The sequence below is a fragment of the Varanus komodoensis genome, unplaced genomic scaffold (genome assembly GCF_004798865.1).
Source record: "Varanus komodoensis strain SLA01 unplaced genomic scaffold, ASM479886v1 scaffold14_1, whole genome shotgun sequence".
Lineage (NCBI taxonomy): Eukaryota > Metazoa > Chordata > Lepidosauria > Squamata > Varanidae > Varanus > Varanus komodoensis.
In genome coordinates this window covers 18,086,373-18,113,456 of record NW_025335438.1, presented here as the reverse complement: position 1 = coordinate 18,113,456, position 27,084 = coordinate 18,086,373, and the positions used below count along the sequence as shown (strand labels likewise).

Here is a 27,084-nt window from a genome sequence, read left to right as displayed (position 1 = left end):
TTTTGCTCCTCCATGCTAACACCTCATTCCACTCAAAACGGATCTAGACCACAGTGGTTGGCCTCAACTGTCCCTCAGACTTCTTTAAATCAGTTGCTGTTCCCTCCTACTCAAGCAGTGGTACAAGTAGTTTTTCAGTTAGCTTTAGATGATAGCACACATGGCCAAAAGATCTCCTATAGGATGTGCAAAGAAGACTGGATGTCAAGACACATACTGAGATAGGGGCAGGCTTGGAAGTTGAAGCAGTCAAGGTACCACAAGATGGTTCACTGCAGAAAAGAAAAGGGGTGGAAGGAGAGTAACTTCTGCAGGGCACTGTAGGAATACAGCTGTTACTGAGCTTCCACATTATGTCCTTGTCCATATGCATGCAAGACTACTGCCCGAATTCAAATAGCATATGTCCGCCTGTCAATGACAGTAGTTTGTTCCCTCATCAGTTATTCAAGGACGAGACCCAAAGTTGTCATGCCCTTACACACTTGAGAGAGATGCTATGGTGCAGGTTGATCAGATAGAGACAAAATTGTTCAATGTTCCTTCTACTTTTGTATTTGTTCATTTCCTTGAAAAGCTCATATGTACTTTCCGAATACTTCAGTAGCAGTGACCAAGTCCCTTGAAAGTGGCACCTGGTTAGTTACAATCTTGTTTTGGAGATGTACCACCTTTTGTGTGTTGCTTGGTGGCAGCTCTTCCTCCCTCGGGCTGCGCAGGCTCTACAGCTGCTAGAATTAGTTGCTTTGCTGGCTATTCAGGCTGTTCTTTAGGTTCACGTTCTCTTCCAGGGATTTCATCTCCACTCTCTTCTTCCAGAAAAATGGTGAAGGATGTGTCATTAGGGTCTACAGAGAAGCCTTGCAAGTCTAAGCCTAGTGGGCATGACTTGGCTCCATCCTCTAATACAGAGATCCCTTCAAACTCATTACCCACATCTTCTGGAAGTTCCCTAGTACTTTTAAGCCGAATGCACTGGGTTTTAATATTTTTATTGTATAACTTTGTTTTTGTATAATTTTGTATATCTTTGTTTTTGTTGTAAGTCGCCCTGAGGCTTTGTTGCGATGGGGGCAGCATAAAAATGTTTTAAATAAAATAAATAAATAACACAGGACTGCATCAATGCTATGAGCAAAGGACTACATATTTGGTCTACATCAGCAACACTGTGATGTGTCACCTGCTGTTCCTCCTCCACTCAGGTCCCCAGAAAAAAACAGGTGTTTGGACTGATATCCAACACTTGTATGAGGAGACCCAGTTCCAAGTGCATTTTCTTTGGAACCACACCTTCTAAAAGAAGGAGTATTTCTGGTTCACATAACATATTCCTGCACCTTCTTGTGCACAGAATTGGGATGACCATCAATGAGGACAAGAATAGACTGTTCAATCATGCTGTCTTTAAAAAACTGCTCTTCTCTCTAATGAATGCTTTCCAGCTTTGTGCCATTTGGAAAAAAATGTACCTGGAAGTTAAAGCTTCATAATTTGACATGTAGCAATATATATGATCTGAAATATAATCTTATTCTGGACAAGAAACAATCAAGGGATTGGCTATTCTGGATAGACTCCAGAAAAGGCCTGCAAAAAACACTAAACTCTCTCAGTGGTTTCCTCTTTTGAAAACAGAATTTTATAGAGCTAACTATCTGTCCTGATTGAAACCATTCTCTTTAAAAAAGCAGGTTGCTTACCTGTAACTGATGTTCTTCGAGTGGTCATCTGTGCAGTCACACATATGGGGTGCTGCGCCTGCGCAGTGCCTTTGGCCAGAAGATTGCGAGCTAACGTTTTTTGGCGGGAAAAAGCTCCGCTCCCCCTCCCCCATAGCCTATAAAGAGCGGAGCATCCGCCATTTTGTTCAGTCTTTGACAACTGAACGTACGCCCCCATGTGAAAAAAGTTTTCCACTACTGTAAGGGAAAAATCGGGACCATGAAAAAAGGAAACCTTCGGTACCGACTAACACATCCACTCACTGACACCAAGCGGGGCCAGCGGGTGGGTTGTGTGACTGCACAGATGGCCACTCGAAGAATATCAGTTACAGGTAAGCAACCTGCTTTTCTTCGTCATGGCCTCTGTGCATCACACATATGGGTAGACTAACAAGCTTACCATAAATGGAGGAGGGGAGGTGTCCTCAATGAAGAATAGATGAAAGAACGGCTCTGCCAAAGGAGCAATCTTGGCGAGCACGAACATCTAGATGATAATGTTTGGCGAAAGTGCAAGGATTCGCCCAAGTAGCAGCTCGGCATACATCATCAATCAGGACTCCCGATGCGAAGGCAGAGGAGGTAGCAACGGCCCTAGTTGAGTGACTTCAAGGAGCTGTAGGTAAGTCAATCCTAGCCAGCTGATAGGATAAATTAATTGTATGGACTATCCACTTGGAAAGTCTCTGAGAAGTGACTGGAGCGCCTTGATCTCTGGTGGAATATTTAACGAATAGCTTATTCAAGCGTTGAATAGATTCAGTCCTCGATCTATAGAAGGCTAAGCAGCGCCGAACGTCAAGTGAATGCAATGATCTTTCTAACGGGGTTGACGGAGACGGAAAAAAGGCAGGTAAGATAATTTCTTGTCCCATATGAAAAGATGTGGCCACCTTAGGAAGAAAAGATGGATCGAGCCGCAAGACGACCTTTTCTCTGTGAAAATTCAGGTAAGGCGGGTCTATGCGGAGAGCGCAGAGCTCACTGGCTCTTCGAGCTGAAGTAACCACCACAAGAAATGCTGTCTTCCAGGAAACAAGGCATACATCGACTGTTGCCAATGGTTTGAAAGAAGCTCTTGTAAGTGCTTGCAAGACAATGGAGAGATTCCAAGTAGGCATTACTGGTCTGATTGATGGGTTAAGATTATGAAGTCCCTTCAGAAACCTCTTAATAATAGGCTGAGAGAAGATGAGTGATCCATCAACCAAGCCACGATGATAGGCGATCGCTGCCATAGACACTTTAATTGAAGACGGCTTCAATCCAGAGTGGTGCAGTTCTAATAGGAACTGAAGGATTTGTTGTATCGATGCAGTGAATGGAGAGAACGAACGAGACTCGGCAAAGGTAGAAAAACGTCTCCATTTAGCTGCATAGGACTTCCGTGTAGACGGTTTTAACGCAGAATCAAGGATGTGCTGAATATCCGGATGAAAGGCTGTCGGATTCGACGGAACGTTCTCTGGATGAAGGAGCAGCACTGAACCCACCGGATTCGGAGGTAGTGTTCGAACCACCTGAAGATGCCATTGGTACCGATGGCGCAGTGTTAGCTATCGGATTCGCCACGCTGTTAAGTTCAATTATGGTAGATCTGGATATCGAAGCGTACCATCTTGTTGGGTTATGAGGTATGGAAGCAGTGGAAGATGGAGGTATTCCCCATGGGAGATGTCAAGTAGTGCGGAAAACCAAGCTTGGTGTGGCCACCAAGGGGTAATTAGTATCCCCGTGCCCCGATCGTGACTATCTTCACTATTACTCTCATGATAAGAGGGATAGGAGGAAAGGTGTAAAAGTTCAGTTTGCTCTAGGGGATCATGAAGGCGTCCCCCAGCGATCCGACCCCGATTCCCACTCTCGAACAGAAAGCATCGCACACCTTGTTCTGTTGGGTGGTGAACAAGTCCATGTCAGGGAACCCCCAGCGATGAAAAAGAGAGTCACATGTCTGAGGATCTAGTTCCCATTCATGAGAGATGAACATGTGCCTGCTTCCACATTGTCTGTACCAGCCAGATGGACTGCCATTAGCGTAATGTCTCTTGGGATGCACCAATCCCAGATTTTCATCGAAAGTCTGGCCAAAGTCGGGACTTTGTTCCACCTTGCTTGTTCAGATAAAAGACGGTGGCTATGTTGTCCGAAGTTATCTGAACGACCCGATGTTGGAGAACATCCTCGAAAGAACGTAGGGCCTTGAATACTGCCAACAGCTCCAGGAAGTTGATATGGTTCGTGGATTCTCGATGAGTCCATGTGCCTTGGGCGTATAGGCCGGAGCATACTGCTCCCCATCCTAGAAGAGATGCATTGGTACCGAGGGTTATCGAAGGACATCGGGGCCTGAAGGGAACCCCAATAGCCAGATTGGCTGGGACCGACCACCAGATAAGAGAATGGAGGACCGAGGATGGGATTTGAATCAATTTTGACGGCGGATCTCTCTGTGGGTGGAATATCTTGTTGAAGAGGAGTTGTAAAGGACGAAGACGAAGTCTGGCATGTGGCACCACAGCAACGGAGGAAGCCATGTGTCCCAGAAGACTCTGGATGGACTTTGCTGGAACGGTCATGTCTTGTCGCATTCGATGGATATGGCGAGCGGGAGTCTGCTGTCTGTCCCGAGGAAGGAAGGCTCTTTCCAGCGTTGAATCCAAGCAGGCTCCAATGAAGGTAAGCGTCTGCGTCAGGAGAAGATAAGATTTCTTGGTATTAATGCATAGTCCCAGATCGTCTAACAAGGCACAGGTTGCACGGATGGAAGCGAGGAGTCCTTCCCTAGACTGGGACACCAGCAACCAGTCATCAACATAAGGGTAAATTTGTATGCCTTGGAGACGTAGGAAAGCGCAGACAGGGGCCATACATTTGGTGAACACTCTCGGAGTGGTGGCCAGTCCGAAAGGTAGAACTGTAAATTCGTATAAATGGGGTGCAACAGCAAAATGAAGGAAACGCCTATGACTTGGGTGAATCGAAATGTGGAAATAGGCGTCCTTCAAGTCCAATGAGGTGAACCAATCCTCCTTCCTTAGCAGCGGCAGAATATTTTGAAGGGTGGTCATTCGAAACTTTTTTGTCGCGATAAATCGATTCAGATTGTGTAAGTCCAAGATCGGATGCAGATCACCATCCCGCTTCAGGATCGTAAAATATCTGGAGCAGAATCTGTGAAGTCCATCAGATGGAGTTACTTGACGAATCACTCCTTTACGAAGCAGTTGTTGGATTTCATCGAGCAATACCGGCGAGCATGATGTAAACCAGATTGGACTCAATGGAGGAACAATGTCAAATTCTATCCGATAGCCATGCTGTATAATGGATAATACCCACCGGTCAGATGTGATGGACTCCCAAATGGGGAGTCGGCTTCGCAGCCGGTCCCCAGATGAGAGGGGGGGTGGGTATGGAAGGGATCAGAGGAAAGGTTCGCCAGTCCCGTCAACACTGCCTCCTATCTCCGTCATAATGACGATGGGCCTGCTGATAACATTGCTGAGGCTGTTAACGGCGGCATTGCTGTTGCTGCGGCCTGTGTTGGGGCTACTGTCTAGGCTGGTATGACTGCCTATAGGATGGACAGGTCCATGACCACTTACGCCTGGCCTGGCCTGGGTCTGAAGCTCCATCCGCTGGGCTGTCGTGCGGGACTCGTGGAGTTTCTTCAGCTTGTGGTCAGTTCTTGAGTGGAAAAGCCCGGACCTGACAAAGGGCATTTCCTCTATTCGCCATTTAGTCTCCTCTGGGAAGTTGCAATTTCTTAACCAGGCATGTCTCCAGAGAGAGCCAGCACCGACCAAGGCCCTTGAGTCTGTGTCCACATGATGCCTGGCTGTGGACAACTGCTGGACGGTGACCTGCATTGCTTCCTTGATAAGGACCTTAGCCAGGTCACCCTGGTGGTCCGGGAGGGCTGAGGCGACGTTGTGGAGGCGTTGCATTATGAAGTATTGATACTTCGCCAACGTTGCCTCGTAATTTGAAATTCACAGCCCCAGGCCTGAGGCAGCGTAGACTCACCTGGCCAGGGAGTCGATCTTTCGTCCCTCCTTGTCCCTTGGCGCAGTGTGACCTCTCACCTCTCTGCCCTGGGAGGACTCCACCATGACCGAGTTCGGCTTGGGGTGGCGGAGGAGGAAGGGTATATCCTCCTCCCAAGCCCGGTACATGGATTCGTACCTCCGAGAAGTGGGTTGAGGGTGAGAAGGCAAGTCACAGGGCTGCGTCATCGCCTGTCTTAAGGTGGTGATCAACAGCAGGGCGATTGATGTGGACTGCTCCCCGCGGACGTCATAAAACTTGTCCGTAGTGGGTCCCTGATGCTGGACGGCATCGATGTCAAGGGACTGGACAAGCTGGGACATCAGCTCCGCGAAGGAGACATGGGATTCGTCTGGTGACGCAGGGCCTTGGGAGGTCACAGCGACATCAGGGGAGCTTGAATCAACCTCCAAATCGTCAGAGTCAGCACCATAATACGGGGGGGAGGGGGCATGAATAGGAGTCCACCGGAGAGAAGGACCAGCTACTTCCATCCCGAGGAGGTATCGGAGATGCGCACCTCAGGCCTGAGGACAGTGGGCAGTCGCGGGAAGGTGGTGAAGACCGACCTCTAGTAGCGGGATAGTACCCAACGGAGTGCGGATCACCCCAGGCTGGATAGGAATGCTGCCATCCCTCAGAGTGCTGTTCCATGGAGCGGCTCCTCCGACTCCTAGGTGGGGACATCTCTACATCCACCTCCAGTGTGGCTGCGGGCATAGGTGTGGGTGACCTAGCCCTAGGGGGAGAGTCCTGAATTTCCTCATCAGAAATTGACCCCCATTGTAGAGTTGGAAGCAGCTCAGCAGGAAGGTCAGCCACACGATGAGGGGACCCTTGAGGGGTAACCCTCATAGCTGCCTGAAGCACCGGGTTCGGTGGAGTCGGTTCGGTGACTGCCACCAGTACAGAGGGGGCCATCGAACCCAAGTCACAGTGTCGAGGACGCTCCAACTCCTTAGATTTTTTCGGTGGCTTCAGAGCCTTCTTTCTGGCTTTCTTATGGCCTGCTGATCTGTCGGTTTCAGCATGGTTGCGCTTCTCATGATTTTTCTTCGGGAAGCAGGTGGAACCCCCATGGTAGACGTGCCTTCATCCGAAGGGCGTGAGGGCGGAGCCACTGTAGCAGAGCCAGGCTTCAGAGTAACAACAAGTGGGTTGGACTGCATGAGAGCTCGATCCCACAAGAGTTTCCGCAGGCGGTTCTCACAATTTTTTCTGGCCTGCTTAGAGAAGGCCAGGCAGTGAGAGTATTTATCAGTCCTATGCCCCTCCCGCAAGCAGACGAGGCATAGGTCATGTGGGTCGGTTGGAGACATCTTAGATCCGCATTCCGCACATTTGCGGAAAGCCGCTCGCTGCGCCATCGCAAGAAAAGGAAAGAAAGGAGATAGTGCAGAGGGTAAGTACATATTTTTTGTTTTTTGTTTTTGTTTTATAAAGATCGAAAAAAGGAAGAACGATAGAGAAAACAGAGAACTACTAAAAGGAACAAGAATTTCTACAAGAAGTACAAGGGCTATAACAACTGGGAGAGAACAATCGAGAACAAGGTAAACGACCAATAGTCAAGCGAAAGCAGCACAAGGCACAGTGAACGGCGGTCGCAAAGACTGAACAAAATGGTGGATGCTCCGCTCTTTATAGGCTATGGGGGAGGGGGAGCGGAGCTTTTTCCTGCCAAAAACCGTTAGCTTGCAATCTTCTGGCCAAAGGCACTGCACAGGCACAGGACCCATATGTGTGATGCACAGAGGCCACAACAAAGAAATGCCTTTACTAGTTGCAATTTCAAGTTCTACCAACCACAGTTTTGGATCAGTAATGGGTTAATACAGCAAGGTAACTCTTGAATAGAGATTATGCATTCGTGGTTTTATCAAGCTGAAGACACTATTCATTACATATTAATCTGTCCTCTATATACTGACCCCAGAGATTCTTGAAACCTGCAGATAGATACAGGAATGTCTTGGCAGAAACAGCTCTTTTAGGTGATACTAATAGTTACGTTACACATAAAGTTGTTTTGTTTGCTTTGGCAGCAAAAAAATAAATAAATAAGGAAGAGAGAATTAGATAAAATTGCTGTAAATTGCATTACAGATTCAGAGTTAAAGATGAATTTCTGTTCCCACTATATTTTAATTTATTCATACTTTATATTGTTTTTTTTCATTTTGTTGCTTATGCATATTCATTTGATGTATTTGTCATGGCCTCTGGATAGTACAATTTAAAAAAAACATATTAGACTGCCAGGCTGCTAAACTAGCTTGTTGGCCAACTGACAAAGGGACAGTGGCACTGAATTCAGGGAGTTAAAAACAACATTAAAAAATTCTTGGCATGTCAAATTGGTTTATTCATACCAAATGCTTTTCAGAATAAAAATCTTTCTTCGGGGCCATTCCTCCTACCACCAACCTGTAACAGTGGACTCTTATTACTTAGTTTAATCAAACCCACCCCCACTCCAGACTACTTTTTATGAGTCATAAAAATGATCACATTTGCCTCCCACAGTTACCTCTACTTTGACATTTGGCCTGGGCAATTTTCCACAGTGGTGCAGTGAAAAACTTGATGCAGAGCAGCCCTACACATAGATAACTTACAGTGTGGTAAAATCACCACATACTACTATTTTCAAAGTAACCTCCACATTTTGAGCATAAGGTGTTTGTAAAGTAGAAAGTGAAAAGAGCTCCTCATTGCAGTTAAGTTGCTAGTAAGAGCAATGTCCTATGCTGAGCAAGAATAAAACTGCTTAGATGCTTTGAGAATTCTTTTTTTGACCCCTTCAATCTAGTTGATAATCATTATACAATTACCTCTTTGGGGCCATTCTGGGCTTATGCGGAATGAAGCAGTAGAAATTACAGCTGAGCATAGTACAAACTCTGTCAAATTAGAAGTGGCTGACAGATGAATACTAACAGGCTCTGAATAACTACTGGCATATTAGCAATTCTAATGTAGCTCTTATGTAAAAGCGCCTACTTTACACACAACAAAACTTCACATTATGTCTTTTATTTTGAATGTTTTTCTCTTTGTTTATTAAGAAGAAATATCACAACAGAGAGAAACACAATTGTACAAACCTCTTAAGCATAAATAAGTTATTTTCCTTAGATTTTGAAGAAAACACTTCAAGGTTAAAATGATGGGAATTTTTTTTTAGAAAAACAACTCTGTACAATAACGCATAGGAAACAGTTGAGGCCTAGCAATGAATTAATAATTTTTGTAATATCTCATGTAAGACAAAATTACAAAAGCAAACATGGGGGAGGGAGAATCAAGCATATCTACAGCATCACTTACTTCAGACGGACTTGTAAGTTATTTGCAAGTTCTTGTTTGGCAGTGGTACATTTCTGTTTAATATCTAAAAGTTTCCTGTGGTTAGTTAGCATGATCATCAATTGATTTGCATGACTCAAACACAAATCAGGTAACACAGAAGGATCTTTTAAGTTCTCTGCTCTCTTTTGATTAGCTAAAAATCCCTATGAGAAAAAAGAATGGAAAAATTCACCAGTATGACCAAATGAAAACAACCATTTACCTCTACACAGATCTTACTTCATTCTTAATCTACAGTTCATGCTTGCCCACCTCCAAACAGCAAGAAAACAAGTGCCAATTCTTTACACTCTCAAATATACAGTTAAATACTCTGTATAATATTTATATATAGAGTGTAATGCATTAAAAAACACATGGATGGCTGACCCACCAGAATTCTGAAAGTTCCCGGCAGATCCCTGGGATTTTCTCCTTCACCCAATTCTGCTGTTACACTCATCTTCTATACTTCCCACCCATTATTTAAAAGACAAAAGAAGATTGCAAACTAATATGCATATAAAAATTAGGCATCTCCAAATTTTGTCACATGCTCACATAGATTTAGATGATCCACACACTCAAAACAAGAGCAATGCTCTTCAGGTTTAGTGGTCTGTGCAGAGTGGATGGACATTCTGCAAACCACAACTTACAGGGCAATTTTATACCTTTCTATTCAGAAATAGGTCCCATTAAGTTCAATTGGCTTTACTTCCAGTTTAAGTGAGTATAGGACTGTCACCAGCCAATAGTAAAAGTTGATTTATTAAAACTAAAAACAAGTGCACAATAAAGATACTAAAAACAAACAATTGTTAATGAAAAATACTGTTACACCATGGAAGCAAAAAGAGGGAAAAAAGAGGGAAAAGGAGAAAAAGAAATTATTTTACTTTTGTTTTTCTTGCTACTTTAAGAACTTTACTATATTTTAGAGAATGTGCTCTAGGTAGTTGGATCACTGTATTCCTTTGCATGGCTTCACTGAATGATTATGAACACTCCATATAAGCAAAGTGTCTTATACATGACACAAAAACTGCATTGTACCTATATAAATGATTTATTTATATGATTTTAAGGATTGTAAGCCGCCCCGAGGCTCATGCGATGGGGCGGCTATAAATTGTCTTAATAAATAAAGTAACATTTATCACTTACATTTTTGTCTAAAATTCTCAGGTGGCTAATAAAAATCTAAATCCACAAGACAATCATAAAATGGCAAGAATAATTTGCCTATTTAAAGCTCAGAAAATAAAACTGTTTTCACCTGTTGCTAGAAATGCAGGCAGCCAGTTGTGTCTGAGAGAAAGTATTCCATAATTTGAGAGCCACCACTGAACAGCATTTCCCTTAAATTTTACTCATCCACATAGGGCAGTAGATATGTAGAACTACATCTGAAATCATTTTACATTCATAGCATAAAGCTGACAATTAATTATCTTCAATGATGGTATTCACCCAATGATTTCTAGTAATACAAATAGTTTGGCTGGTGAAAGTTGTATGAGAAATGTGTCAATTGTGGTCACATCTAACAGTAGTTGGACTACTGACACATGACTGGGTTGTCAACATCTGAATTGTTCTTTTTTATTAGCTTTTCAGGAGTTCTGATGGTTTTCTGAATAGGAAGGGAGCATCACTCAAAAGTCTCAAAATCTAACACTGACGTTCAAAAAGTTTAGAAGGACTCCTGCCTTAAAGACTAGTAAACCCTAACAGTACTGTTTTCTAATTTAGAATAAGGTAATTTCATACATTCCTATGAAAAGAAATAAAGAAAATCAAATAACCTTATTTTCATTAAAAACACAACCAAAGCATGAAGGCACAAAGCTTCGTAAAAGTTTTGTATCAGACTTAACAGTTGAGCTAAGGAGTCTTATGATGTATTGCCACCTACTGACAATACAGTTAAAACATAAGGCTCAGATTTAATTATACAACAACAACAAAAAAACTTGATATGCTGTATACACAAGCTACTTTTGCTTCCTTTCGTATTTTTGTTTAAATTATACTCAAATGGCACCTCTATAAGGAAAGTATTTTTATTACTGGTACATTATCAGTCTCTCTGACTGACATTTCAAACATTTTCTCAATTATTTAAACCATGGGCAGTTGCTTCTTTTCATTTTCCTAACTGAACATGAATAAGAGTATACTGTCACACTCATATCCTGCTTGCGCAATTCCCAGGGCAGCTGATTCACCACTGTGTGAACAGAATGCTGGACAAGAATGGTGCTTGGTCTGATCTATTACAACTCTTCTTATGTTAAGTTTTGTATTAAAAGTAGCTACAAACGCTGCCAAGAGTTAGGGCCAAGATGGACCTACTTCTGCTACAGAGTCCTGTATCCAAAGAAACATATTAATATTTCTATACTCCTAGGAGAAGCTCCCACCCACATCTCACATGAAAACTTTTTTTTGAAACTTTAACAGTAGTTTATTATCACATCGACTGCTCAGATGAAAATAGTAAAAATGTTACTGGGATGAACTGAGCAGAAGTAGTTAAGGACAAAAATCTATATATAACAGACGTATAGGTGCTTGCCACCTTTTTATTACTCTGCAGAACTGGGAACTAAAATAATGTCACATTTGCTCAAAATATTTTTTCATTACTGTCCAGTTCATGCTGTTGTGATAGCAATAAATGCAAAGAATGGGACCTTCTAGCAAAATAAATGAAAAATTCTCACAGGTGAACAAGCTTCCCCTTGTCTAACCATGTTATTGTTTTTTTTTTTTTGCCATTTGTTTCTTTTCATACACAGTAGGACATAAAAAGAACACATGCACATTTTCCCACTCTTGAAGTACCTACCCCAGCTCAACAATTAGGTTTACTGTAACTAGTTGCTCGTAATATTATCATCCAAGGTATCCATGTTTACCATAAAAAAGGCTGGTGAGAAGACACTTTCTGACACAATACAACACATTACATACTATTAGTAGATCTCACCTATAACCTAAAACTAAACTATGACTATTGTGATCTTACAATAATATTTTAACAAAACATAAAGAAAACAGTGCTTCTCTGTCGCATTCATAAAAATTACAGCAATTCTGTTACCTGAGCAAGTTCTTTTTGTTCATTTACCAGTCTGCTACAGCTAGCTATCATCTGGTCCAAGGCATAAAGCCTGTCCTCAAGCCCCTTAATGGCCTTCATGTTCTGATTATCTAATTTGGCAATTGTTTGTCGACAGTCTGCCAAAAAGGGCTGAATAATTCTTGGATCAAGCTGGAGAAACAAGACGACAGATGACATAATCATTTTTAATGTGAAAAAAATTGCAAACAGAAAAAATATACATTTTTCACATTCATTTTGACTGTAAAAAAACTGAACATGGCCTGAAAGCTTATACAGGTTAAAAAAATTAAACCAATTAAGAAAAAGATATATCCTAGTTAGTCCTACAAACTATAAGATTAACAATGTAATCCTACTGCATGCATACCTGGAAGTATCACTATATTCAATGATGCTTACTTCCAGGAAAGCTTGCATAGGATTGCAGCCTTGGTTTCTTTTATACAAAACAATGGCTTCTTTAAATTATTTCTTCCAGTCAGTCCACCAAAGCTTGTACTTTTAGACCATGTGCCCATCATATTTATTACAAGTATCTGGTAAAACAGACTTGCGCTTCAAGAACTGTGACCTGAAAGATTCTTAATACCTCTCATCCATGTCATACACTGTCAAAGTTTGTCATGTGTGCTAGCACAGAGAATAACCTGTCTATTGACACTCATGTATTTATTAGTTTACTTATGAAATGCATATAATCACCCAGCAGCAGATATTCTCCGGAAAGCTTAAGTAAAATACAAAATAATTAAGTTTACCTTTCAAGTTGTGGATGTTGCATTCAGGGTGTGTATGAGCAAAAGTCAGCTTCTGCAATCAGTATTTCTTTCTCTCCTATGCCTGAACCAATGGAAAACCCTCTTCAGACAGTTTGGGGGCTTTTATGCACAGCAGGGGCTGCAGTGCAAGTGTGCAGTACCTGTTCAATTACAGGCAACTCTTTTCTCCCACTGCAGTTTGTATGATACAGCTCTCATAGTACAGAAAGTTACCAGCCCACACATTACACATATAGTGGAGAAGTTTTTCCAGGGATACAAGGGGGAAAATGAGCTGTGTATGCTGACTTCAACTTATACAATTCATTGTTCATTACTGGAAAATATATTTTAAGGTGTCATGCAAGAAGTGTCCCTAGGACACATAAATTGCAATCCTATCTTTCTACAAAGAAACATTTTGATTTAGGTTTCAGGAATTCATGAAGCCAAGTAAATGGCTCACTTCCAGATGTTTAGGTTTCCTCTAATTCTTTGTAAAGCATTTTCAAGGCCCTCTGACAGCTACTAGAAATATCCACTTACACAAACTGCCTTCTGTCAGAACAACATCGGATGGGTCCCTGGACTGGAAACTTTTTATCACTTTCACTTTTATGCAAAGGAGATGGCACAGCATTACATGCAAATCCAACAACTACTAGTTGTTGCCTTATTGACAAGCATGGCTTAGCATTACATCTTAACTAGTTCATAAAGAGATACTAGAAATGTTTTTGTCATCACAATATGAGATTGAAAGTATTGGAATAAACGACATTTTTAAGTTTTACTATTTTTCCATGGTAGTAGCAGTTTTAAAGCTTAAGGAATTAAATTTGCAAAACAAAGCAATTACCAACACAATGTCCAGTTTATCAATTCTACAGATTTTTAAAAGTGTGCTTTTAAAATACCATAGCATTTAAAGATTAAACATAAACCGCAGCTTCAAGCTAGCATTTTATACCAAAATGTTTCCTATTCTAAGGTTATACACATGAACATTTGAAATCTTTTTTAATCTAATCTAACATTTTGAAATAAGTAAAAATAAAAATGCCTAAATTACAGTAATAGCTATTTTGTTTTCAGAATACTGTATCATGCCCATATCATTCCACACACATCAGCAGAGAAGGGACTGGATCCAAATTTCCCAATATTTGAATTTTGCTGGTGAAGTAAAGGTAACTTTCAATGATTTGCTCTTCTCCTACAGTCTCTGTGCTTCCCAAAAATCTGTCCTAGAGAGTTAGGGAACCCTTTGGACAAACATGATAGGCAAAACTGGAGGCAACAGGTGGAGAATAAGCAAAGTTTGCATCTAATTCTCTCTTCTTTCAGCAGGTACCTTCACTGAATCTACTGCCCCCTTGTTTGCAGTAGGGCCAGTCTGGAACCAACACTATATTTTTGAAGCATGGATGTTTTGATGACATAGCAAGATCTTATGTGGATCTCAGTTTGGCTTTCATTTTCCCGTGGTAACAATAGCAGCAAATGGGTACACATATTCTCTTATTTGATGAGTTGATAAGGAAAGAAAGGAAAATTACAACGTCTGCTTGGTGCAACTCCCACAACAGAAAGAAATCTCTTCATGAATAGTGGGCAGTCTTGCTTTTTTAACAGGACACAGGAAGAAAACAATGCAGCCCTTGGAAAGATGCAAGGAAGAGTGTGCAAGTATAACTAAAGATCCAATTCAGAGCTACAGCACTGAACTTCTCAATGGGTTCTTTCAGTGAGCAGAACTCTGCAGAAAGGATGCTCCTGCTGCAAAAAGTGAAAGCCTGCACTGAATGAATGCCACATAATGAAGAAAATGAGCTCTTCCATTCATAAAAAGACAGCTCTGGATCTAACCATCTCTATTTCTATGAAAAATGGTTAAAATATATAAAAGGGGAAGCTATAATTCAAAATACTGTGGAAAAAATACATTAACTTACTCTGCTCATAGAATCAAAACATTTTCTGACCAACGATTCAACATCATTAGGTCTATCTTGAACATTTATCCAGTCTAAAAGGGAGACATTGAAAGAAGGCAGATCATCTTTAAGCTCCACTGAAGCATCACTTTCTTGGACTGAAGGATTTGGACTGGCTTCCCTATTTTCATTCGCTTTGTCAGAAAGTGTACCATCTGAGGCTGGGTGTTCTACTGATTTGCAAAATGATGCTAACAGAGACTGCTTGTTCATTTTAAGCATATCAGGAGAATGCATCACTTCAGCAGACTTCTCATTTTCAGTATCTTCACTTTCTGTCCTTCCATGTTCAGAAGAAGAATCCAGTCGATCTAAACATTCCCTATAACTATGTCTGGTTAGACATTCCAGCAGGGGAATCTTGGCCATAATAGAAACAGCAGCCCCTAAGCTTGGGAAAAGAACACACAAAAAAGCCATATTAAGCATAAACCATCAAAGTTACAGCATACAGCAGCATACAGCAGCATGCATTTTCAAATGTGCTGTTTAAAGTTTTTTCAGCACAATTTTATATTCAGGCCTTCAAACATATCACTTTCTCAACCAATGAAGTACCTAAACAGATTTCCAACTCTATTACAACACCAGGTTACATCTTCCAACGTTCTTCTGCCAGTAGAATGGGCAAAGGTACAAGATCAAATAACTCAACTCCCTTGTCATTGCAGCTCCAGAAACCAAACCAAACCCAAACCAAGCCCACCCAAAACAAAATCAAGAAACTGAGAGGATCAGGTCCTCTAGAATAAATTTGGGCATATGTTTGGAGTGCTGTGGGGTAGAAAGGGGAGGAAAAAAAGAGAAACTCAATTTATACAAGTAGAACTTTCCTACTATGATTTCGCATGTAGCTCTTAGTTTTGACTATATAGCATCATAAACACAATTTACCAAATAATCTGAGATATAACTCAGAAAATGTAAACTAAGTAACCAATATATAATGTGTGTTACCTGAGGCAGTATTACATTTTATTGTAGATGTTTTTGTCATTGCACATGGTCAACAAGTATTGCTGATTACACAATGCAAGATTTCAAGATACCATTCTGACAGATTAAAAATGAATTACTGTTCTTAATTATTTGTCCAAGGAGCATGTACAAAAACTCTAAAGCACACTTCTCAAAGGACTTAAAAATGTACTGTGAAGTGCTTAACAGAACGTTTTGAAATTAACTAGTGAAGGCTGCAATTCTATACACTTTGGTGAGCAAGCTCCACTGAATTTCTGAATAGACATCTATAGAATTGTACTGTAAGTTATACTGTGATTTAACTTTATTCAGCCAGTTACATAAAGAAGCTTCTAAAAAATTTCCCACACTCCCAATTAAGCATAGCCTACTTGTATTTTGGGAGAAAAAAAGCAGGAAACACATGTTGCATTTCTTTAAGTGTGACAGCATGCATACTGAATTCAATGAAACCTTCACCCATGGCAGAATGCATAGAACTGTAGCTTTAATTCCAGAATCAGATCCATTTAAGGTACTTCGCACTGTTTTTTATTTTTGTTTTACTTAGTACACACTGAGATACTATAACTGGCATATTAAATTTACTATAGATGTATAAAATTATAGAACTTTAGTATTAGTAAAGTGCCTGTGTACAAGTAGCTTCTTACTGAGGAGCCTAATGATAAACCTACTGTGTAAGTTTCAGCTTAATATCATCTATGGAGTGCAGGTAACTTGAATAAACATTTTCAAATCTGAAAAGCAGCTTTTGATAAGAATATGTGCAATCTTCCAAATTTGCCATTATGGCAGTCCAGCCTTGGTGTTGAAGATGTTCATCATGGACCAGACCTTCACAGAAGGAACAAAGTTTCTTGGCAATCTCATACATTTCCTGTACAAAAATAACATTACAAATATCAATTGGGTTATCACTCAGACATTCATATCTACTTGTTGCAAGACCAATTCAAAATAGTTGCCATTTCTGAGAAAGGTAGTATACAAGGGAAATCATTTACTGTGTATTCCAAAGTGCGGAAAGATATTGTGATTCCTAAGTGCAATGGCTTTATACAAGATGGGCAGTTTAAGGGGTTGCAAAAGAATATTAAGAGATAATTTAATATGGAAGGGTCAGAAAGGATAAACCATCTTAAAAAAATACAGGGATTTTCTGAGATAGTGCATTTAAGCAATAGCAAAGCAACAGATGGAAGTTAGACCTACACTATTAGCTGCCTTATTCTGGCACACTACATGGGAGTACTCACTGCCTAGTAAGCCTGAGACCTCTGGAATACATATACGACAAACAGGGCAAACAATGAACTCCACTGTTGTTATACAGGGCTCATTTTTAAAACCTTCCAAGAGGTTTTAAAAACCTTCACCATACCCCTAAAGACCAAAGCAGGGAGAAGGGGATGTAACTGATAACTTATCACTATGGATAACACCACAAAGAAGTGTAGAGTAGAAAATGAAGCTCTGTGCATATTTGGGATGAAGGTCACTAACCTTCTTGGATGCTAATAAGTAATTATGGGTCACTGGAATGAGCACCTAGGTTTGTCTTTTTCCTCCTTCTCCCTTCCCATCACTTGCTTTCCTTGTGTACCATGTCTTACAGATTGTAAGCCTGCAGGCAGAGGCTACCTTAGTTAGTTACTGACTTTATTTATGCCATTTTGGGAAACTTTCAGGAAGAAGAGGAAAACAAAAAATGCTTTAACATAAATAAAACACACTTCTATTCAATGTAGTCTGGGCTTCTGAAGTCAGCCTACCCCACTATAATTAAAGCTAAGTAGGCCATGGTAACAGAACACTTGGGTACTCTGAAGCAGCTTCCTTTCTCCCATTTGTTCTAAAAGAGGTTAGCCTAGGAATAGGCAAGATATTAGAGATATCATCATCATCAAATTCTAAAAAGTTTGTGCAGTTAATATAATCAGAGACAAAACTTCAAGCCACTGGGGCCTGTTAAAGGACTTTCTACCATGGAAGAGGTCAATTACCCAACTTTTTCAGATACTCTAATTTTAGAACTTCTTGCTTTAAAGAATTCTGATGCAACTCAGGCTTCCCTTTTAAAATAATACAGCAAATAAATGTTCATTAAAAGCAGTAAAAACTACTCTGATATACAGTGTTGGAAGATTAAACGTTATACAATCCACAATGTATTAAGCTCTGCTACTATGAAAACAGATACGTTCAGATAGATATTTTCACCTCAGTGTAAAAAACTCTGGATGGCATGTTATTCTCACACAAGGGAATCTAATCTTTAATCTAAAGCTATTGCTAGAAATGTTTTATAGGTTCTTTCCTAAACTGTAGCATTTTATTAACCTATGAGACTGAAAAATAAAAATATTTTAAGAATCACAACCCACTTTTCTGTTACCACTGCTCCCTCAAGTAGATTTCATCAAATATGAGAAATCTTTTAGTGAGGCTGAATATAGAGATCAGGGTCAGCAAATGAAAATGACCAGCAGCAGGTTCAAGACAAAGGACAAGGAAAGCAATATTCTCATAATGAATTATGAAATTCATTGCCACAGGATATTATGATTTCAGAATGCATCAAGTATATGTAGGAAACATTGCCATGTTCAGAGACAGTGTACCTTCTGATAATTAGATGCCAGGGCCTACATGTAGGAACACAGCATGTAGGAACCGCCTTATACCATTTGTCTATCAAGCTCAGTATTGTCTCCTTGGGCCATGAGTCCCCAAGGACTGTGGCATTTTCTCCTGCCCTTCACTTGCCATTTAACCTTTTAAAATGTAAAGGACTGAATGATGAACATTTTACATGCAAAGTGCTGTCTCTGCCATTAAGATATGATTCCCTTCCCATTCATCATGTACTGTTTTTCAAGTTTCTGTAAATCATCTGGCTAGCTTCTTCTGGATAGCTTGATGAACTAAATGAACTTGATTTGGTCCAAATCTGGATTCCCCACTGCCACTGCCCACACATTCTTTTTGATGCATCACTACTGCAATCAGGGAGGGTATCCATTCAAAAAAGAAAAATTTAATTAGAAGGACAGACAATGAAAAAGAAAATGAAACTTTTAAGGGCTGGTGCAATGCAGTGTTTGCTGGGCATAAGCAGCACTTAAGGATCACAATTTTGTCAGATCACACTTTTCACACCTATTTTGCAGTCCATTCTGTCTTAGTTTAACCTGTCCTACAATATCCTGATTGATCACTGTATCCAGCAGACTTAATATAAACCTGAAGCAATGGGCTTGTTCTCAGAATCCAGGATTAAAATAGTACCATCAACATCTAAAAGAGACTAAAAGTTTAACCCCCCCCCCCAAAAAATGAAAGAGAACAGCACTAAATGTAAAATATTTGTATCACAGAATGTTGTTTCAAAAACCTATCAGACTAAATTTTACTAAGAGCTTAATACTTTAATACATTCAGTTGTTTTGAAGGAATGTGAAGTTGCTTACTACAGCAAGCTGAGTCCGTGAAGCTACTGTGTGAAAAACTGCAGGCATCATAAGAGATTCTTCAACTTTTAATTCCATCTCATTTTCTGCCGAAAATGTTGTTTTGGGGATAGCTGGAGGACGTTCACACAAGATCATTTCCTTGTTGAAGAGAAAAATTGGGTTTGTGTCCTATGTTAAAATAAAACCTATTGTTATTGCCTTGTCCTTTTAGACTTTTTTAAAATTAAAAGAATGAAAGCATAAGTCAATATTTACCGTTCCTGCACTGTAACTGCAGACTTTCCTCTCAGCTGCCATACACTCTCCTCCATTGACGACCAGTACCTGATGCTGAATAGCAATCTTATATTTGGTTTGGATTGCTTGTTTAAGATCTGCCACACTGATAAGAAAGAATGTTTGAGTGTCTTCTACTATGTTTAAGCATGATGAAGGCATATTGCAAAACTACTTTTACTAATATGCTAAACATTCAATACATTATAAAACACCACATTTCAGTTATCCAAATATTAGCTTCTACAGAAAATAAAGGGCAGTAGCGAAGAAATAAGGGCAGTGGCCATTCTCCCCTAGCTGCTTAAAGGCTAGACAAGCAACAGAGGTTGTCACCACTGCAGTTGCTATCCTCTAAAAACAGCACCATCAACTTTGCATTACAGAATTACTGGCAAGAATAAAAAATTCCAAACAAGGGGATTAGATCTAACAACATTTATAAGATTTCACCTACATTAGAGAAAGTATAGTTTTTATATTTCCCAAGTACTACAAAAAAGTTTTAAGCTGAGATGAAGGGATGCATTTTAACAATTGTTCTATTCTAACTTCAGCCCCACATATACCATATACTGTAACTCTGAGATAGGTTTGCTATTATCTAGTCCAGCAACAAACTCCTCTTAGAAGACTGGAAGAAATGTTCTTACTTCTGTACTGCAAGTTCCGTGTCAAAGGTGAGGGTAGTTCCGGTGTTGACCAGAAATACATATAACTTCATGTTGCCTTCTTTAGGTTTCTAAAGTTTACCCCTTTGACTGTGTGATGTTTTTTTTAGGAACTGCAAAGAAACACAAGTATTTATTTCATAAACACACATAAATATTGTCAGCTTAAACGCCCCATAATGTCAACACTTCCAAGGAACACAAATCCTAATGTGCAGCTAAGGCAGTGGAGTCGGTACATAAAACCTTCAACTCCGGCTCCTTTATTTATATATCAATATAGGAAATAAATATACTTATTATTTATTTACTACATTGATTGAAAGCACTCAACCTCCAAAATGCTGCAAGAGTCTTTTTAAATTTGATGTTCTTGTACAAGAACTAATTTTTGCAACACATACTTTTTCACAATCATCATCTTCTATACTACATTGATACATATTTTCCATCTGTTGCTACTGCAAAGTATAGCTGCCTTTGTTGACACTTTGTCACTGTAAATTTTTTATAGGGTGCCACTTTCACTAATATATGAAATTAAAATATATTCTGAAAATATAACTATAAAATATATGTTAATCAAATTATCTGTGAAATAGGAAATTTTAAAATACTGTTTAGATTACAATTTAAATTTATTAGGAGTTGGAATCGGCACATTTTTACCAACTCCAGCTTCAGTAACCCAATAATTACTTCCTACTCTGATTCCACAGTCCTGCTTGCAGCTATGAAATGTCCCTGTACAAGCTCATGGGATACAGCACAAATACACAACATGCAGGCCACCAGTGACCCACAAGGCCTTAGTCCTGCTTCCAGCATAGGTGTCCTAACCCATCCCTGCTACTGCTGAATTTGCTCTCCCAAAAATTCTGATTGGCTATGTTTGCCTCACTGGTAACAGCCATAGGAAAGAACTAATTGTATTAGGCCTTCTGTGAAATGTGCATGTGTGTACACTCCTAGTATAAGGGATCCAGCATGTGGTAATTCTTTATGAGACATTATGGGTTTACCTGTTACATCCTGCGAACTAGAAGATTAGAAATACTGGGGTTAATGATCATGCTGAAGGTAACAACTGGTACACATCTGTAGGAGCTACACTTTCACTATACCGTCTATCCAGTCTCTTCCAACTTGCTATCTTGTGGGCATGCAATGATTAAAGAAGCCCTTGGAAATTTGTTTTTCTCTTGGGAGGCATAGGTAGTATGTCTAAGACTCCATACATGGGCTATCCCTGCTGGTGGATGCCGAATATAAATGCATACCAAGGTACATATATGCAAGCATGTATATATGCATAGAGACAAACATGCACACATAGATCAAAGGAAGATTCTATACACTGAATGTTTGTATTTCCACCAATTCACCTTTTAGAATATACCTGCTAATGATAGTGCCAAGCAATACCTATTTCTCAGAGAAAATGAAACATTTTACTGTATTTTTCTAATGCTATTTTTTTCTAAAACTGTATTTCTAATGCTATTTTAAGTATTTTTTAAAAAAAGTTTAATATGCTGTTTTATTTATTGTATTTTGTTGTTTTTATACCCTGTTGAGAACTGCCCAAACAGCTTTGGCTATGGGAGGTATAAAAAAGTAATAAATGAGGAGGAGGAGATGCTCCTCACTATCCATTTAGGAATTTACTTAAGAGAACTTGCGATGGTGCCTCAAGACCCAGCTTAGGTACTTAGCTATCAGCCATGCACCCAGGTTGTGAGGATGGGTCATAGTGTCTGTCTGCAGCATAGAGCTGATGCTTCTTGACACTCCCAGCAATGTTTGCCCAAACAAATAGGTTCTGTGGCATTATTAGTTAGCTTACTGATGGCTAGATGCTATATCATACTGAAGTCTATGAACTATACACAGTAAAAGCTGTGGCCATTTCTGGCCCACACCTGTTCATGTGCATGCCTACTCCACAATGTTGGCACAATGTAATTCATTCATTCAAGCCATGATTTGAAGACCTAACAGGAATTGCTGGAATAAACATACCAGAATCACTGCCATGTCTGAACAGTCAGGACAAATAATTCTAATGAATTTGTTTAATTAAAATGGCAAAGAAGTCCAACTGAAACTTTTCTGCAATACAAATTTTAATGTAAAATCCTATGAAACAGTTTTATTTTGAAATCTTTGTTCTTGAGCATTAGACGCTTACCTTCAGGCACTGCATGGAGGTACCACCGTCTTTAAGAACAGCTGGATTTCAAAGCAACTTCTTTTCCTCATCTGCCTTTGGCAAGGGAATTAAGTTTTTACTAAATATGGGGTATCAAAGACCTGTGAAGCACAAAAAGGTGGGGGGCGGAGAATGCAATCATGAATTCTTGCGCAACAGTAGGCTCATTACCAATGACAATTCAAATAAGTGTGGCAACACTACACTTTAGAAACTACTACTGCAGCAGTTTTATTTACTTTTTGTGCTGCACAGAACTGAAGTAATACCACTGAGCTTCTGCCTAGAACATTTGTATTATAAATTAGATGGGAAAGAGTAGGGGTCAGCAAAGGAAAAGGGGAAAAGAAAAAACCTCCTAGAGATTAACAAATACTAACATTTAAAATGCCTTCATTTATTTCAATACATAACCAATACAAAAATTTTACCAGAGCTGAAATAGAAAACACAACTGTGTAACATAGTCAATTTGCTCACACATATTTATACGTAATTTGCTGCATTGAGGCATTCAAGCAAAAAGGAAATTAAGACAAGTGGTCCATCTATCCAGCATTAACAAAGGAACTCTTCACTGATTTATTAGTTTTAAATCCCACCTTTTTTTCTTACAAAAAAATTAAAGTAGCTTACATAATTCTCCTCCTGCTGCTTTCAATCTTATTCCTGCAACAACCACCCTGTAAAATAGGCTGGGCTGAAAGTCTGACTGGCCCAAAGTCACTTAGTTGGCACCATGGTTTCATGGGGATTAGAACCCAGATCACCTGAGTCTCAGACTAGGCACAGATCTTTCGTGAAGATTGTATATCGAACAATTCATAGAACTGGTTCAACCAATCAATAACTATTAGCAAAGACAATTCATGAAACCTCTTTGTACAAAAGCTGCATAGCATGATACCTAGGATAAAGTTCCTGTCAAAATTAGCAATTATAACACTTGGGTCTTCTCAATTGTGAATTTGCATAGTATCATAAAATGGCAGTTTAAAAAGTTAACACTAGATCATGTCAGACCACACAATTCAATACTGTGTGACTCTGTGTTAAGGTAACCCACATACTTGAAGAAAACCTGAAACTTGTTCTCTTACCAAGTGTTCCCTCCTAATTGAAGGTTTATTATTTAATTAAAATATATAGCTTGCCTATGATATTTAGTGCCGAATACAAGTTTTAAATACTTCATTTTTTTTATTTTTCAACTTCTGGTATTTTTCCCTTGTGCATGTAGAGGATCACAGAATACACGCAGTATGCATGCAATGACCAGACATGAGATAATTACCTCATGATTAGCTGAGATGAAGTGCACATAATTTTTTATTAAGAACCCAGAGATTCAAGTTCAAAAACTGAAGCAAACAAGACATGAATGGGGACATTCCTGGGTTGTTCGCAAAATCAGTGGCAAGTGGGCAGGAACTAGTTGCAGCCTCCTCAGCACATAGGTTGTCATTAGGTATACATCAGGTCACACAGTGTGGATACTTATAGCATGACCAATATTTTGCCTTAAATAACTGAATGACATTTCATTTAAAATCTTTAGAATTTTTATTCTGCAAACTTATTTAGCATATAGAAAAAAGTCATATCAAATTAAAAGACTACAGTATCACAGCTACCCGTGTGTTCAGAATGCAGATTTCACTCCATTTCAAGGTATAACACTTATACTATGTCTAATTTCACTCCGTATTTTTGTTGCATTGCTATCATCAACATTACAGACTTTGCTTCCAACATTATTTCCATATGACAACCTCTGTCAGATTTATTCAGTTACTAACTGTGTTTAAGTTTATAATAAAGAATATACAATATAATTCTACCCCAAAGTTACACTGACCTGCTAAGGATAAAATTGCAGTTATATCATCTATACTAGTACATCACCAGGTTATATCAATGGGGAGGGGAGGGGAGTAGAATAAATGAAGATACTAAGGTATAATGACTTTAATATACCATTGTGATTCAAAACTGATGTTATTTTAAATATTTACAGCACACAAACAGAAGAAATATATGGAGAGATGGAATATAAAGAAAAGGAGTATCCAATTTAGTTGCTATCCTAGCTTCCCCCATACTTGTAAGATAAACAGTCACAGCTAATACACAACCTAAGACAATGGGAACACATACCTTTATCTGCCCCTCTCTCACACATCCACAGAGAATCCTATCTAACTCTGCAATCAATCACACCACACCAGAAATATACACTCAGTAAAACAGTTCATAAGGGTTTGGGTTAGTGTTTTACCCACAAAAACCTCAATCAGTATTTAAAAGGCAACCCAAGCAGTTAAAGACTTGCCACTTCAAGTTTTGTCCCATGTAAATGGATAAAAACATTACTGAAACTATCATTATTCAACATATAGAAAATGCATTTTTGAGGTGAAGTCAGCATAGCTCCCATCAAGAAATCCAGCTTCAACAAATATGCAGAAGGTAATAACCAGGTACATGGCACATTCCAAAAGTTCTAACATTGTTCAAAAATTTTTGGGTAAACTTTCCAGTCATCACCATTAGAAACTGGTGAAAAATAAAAGATGTTTGGAATGAAATGTTCATAGTCACAATAAAGTAAAATAAGGGATCCTCCAAGGGCCTGTACTGGTATTAAGTATTAGCTGAAATGTAGTCAGGTACGAATAAGTGAGGTACATAAGTTTCAAAATGACCCCAAATTATAACAGGTGGTGAAACACTAGCAGACCCTAAGGTGCTCCAAAAAGACTGGATGGATGACTAGCAATGAGATACAAAGTAAGAGTACATTGACACACATGGGAGCAATAAAATAAAATAAAGTAAATAAGTTGTAACTATAGAGAAATAGACTTATGTTACAGAAGATCCCTAACACAAGAACTATACAAGAAAGATCTTAATCTCCCTGATAACCACAATGGGGCAGTCACTGACCACAAGCCAGACATCCTGGAATGTGAAGCTAAGTGGGGCTTAGGAAGTCTGAGCAACAATAAAGCTAGTGGAGGTGACAGTATTCCAGCTGAGCTATTCAAAATCTTAAAAGATGATGCAGTAGAAGTGCTACACTCAATATGTCAGCAAATTTGGAAAACACAACAGTGGCCACAGGATTGGAAAAGAAGGGCAATCTCAAAGAAGGGCAATGCCAAAGAATGTTCAAACTACCACACCATTGCACTCATTTCACATGCTAGCAAAGTGATGCTCAAAATCCAACAAGCTAGGCTCCAGCAGCATGTGGATCAAGAACTACCATTAGTACAGGCAGGGTTTCAAAGAGGGAGAGGAACTAGAGATCAAATTGCCAACATACGCTGGATCATGGAGAAAGCTAGGGAGTTCCAGAAAAACATCTACTTCTGCTTCATTGACTATGCTAAAGCTTTTGATTGTGTGGATCACAACAAATTCTAGCAATTTGTTAAAAGAGATGGGAGTACCAGACCATCTTATTTGTCTCTTGAGAAACCTATATGTGGGTCAAGAAGCAACAGTGAGAACTGGACATGGAACTACTGATTGGATCAAAACTGGGAAAGGAGTGTGGCAAAGCTGTATATTGTCACCCTGCCTATTTAACTAATATGCAGAGCACATCATGAGAAAGGCAGGGCTAGATGAATCACAAGTTTATTATTTATGTAAGCCGTCCTGAGGCTCTGCAAAAGGATGACATATAAATATTCTAAATAAATAAATAAATAAATAAATAAAGAAAGAAAGAAAGAAAGAAAGAAAGAAAGAAAGTTGGAATTAAGATTGCCAGGAAAAATATCAACACCCTCAGATATGCAGATGATACCACTCTCACGGCAGAAAGTGAAGAGGAACTAAAGAGCCTCTTGATGCGGGTGAAGCAGCAGAGTGCAAAAGTTGGCTTGAAACTCAACATTAAGAAAACTAAGATCATGGCATCCAGTCCTCTCACTTCCTGGCAAATAGATGGGGAAGAAATGGAGGAAGTGACAGATTTTATTTTCCTGGGCTCCAAGATCACCGTAGATGATGACTGCAGCCAAGAAATTAAAAGACGCTTGCTCCTGGGAAGGAAAGCTATGACAAATCTAGACAGCATACCAAAAAGCAGAGACATCACCCTGTCAACAAATTGCGTATAGTCAAGGCTATGGTTTTCCCAGTTGCAATTTATGGCTGTGAAAGCTGGACCATAAGGAAGGCTGAGTGCCGAAGAATAGAGGCCATTGAATTGTGGTACTGGAGAAGACTCCTGTGAGTCCCTTGGACTGCAAGGAGATTAAACCAGTCAGTCTTAGAGATCAACCCTAACTGCTTGGTAGAAGGCCAGATACTGAAGATGAAACTCAAATACTTTGGCCACCTAATGAGAAGGAAGGACTCACTGGAGAAGAGCCTAATGCTGGGAACAATAGATGGCAAAAGAAGAAGGGGATGGCAGAGAATGAGGTGGCTAGA

At 39.6% G+C, this 27,084-nt stretch overlaps 1 protein-coding gene across 7 annotated transcripts in view; it reads right to left on the bottom strand.

Annotated features, from left to right (window-relative positions):
- The window catches only part of RB1CC1 (RB1 inducible coiled-coil 1), a 77,398-nt gene that overhangs the window by 44,756 nt on the left and 5,558 nt on the right, over positions 1-27,084 (bottom strand). For 6 of the 7 annotated variants that reach the window (XR_006414139.1, XM_044424490.1, XM_044424485.1 and 3 more), the window contains exons 2-9: positions 22,612-22,733; positions 20,403-20,533; positions 19,729-19,855; positions 19,471-19,641; positions 16,675-16,877; positions 14,975-15,407; positions 12,238-12,408; positions 9,108-9,292 (exon numbers count right to left, since the gene is read on the bottom strand). Coding sequence is in view for 6 of the 7 variants with exons in the window: in XM_044424490.1 (XP_044280425.1) it covers positions 9,108-9,292; positions 12,238-12,408; positions 14,975-15,407; positions 16,675-16,877; positions 19,471-19,641; positions 19,729-19,855; positions 20,403-20,473 (1,361 nt within the window). In the remaining variant the exon portion in view is untranslated. Of the gene's footprint in view, positions 1-9,107; positions 9,293-12,237; positions 12,409-13,019; positions 13,101-14,974; positions 15,408-16,674; positions 16,878-19,470; positions 19,642-19,728; positions 19,856-20,402; positions 20,534-22,611; positions 22,734-27,084 lie in introns of those variants that run through there. The other variant, XM_044424491.1, reaches the window with a different exon arrangement.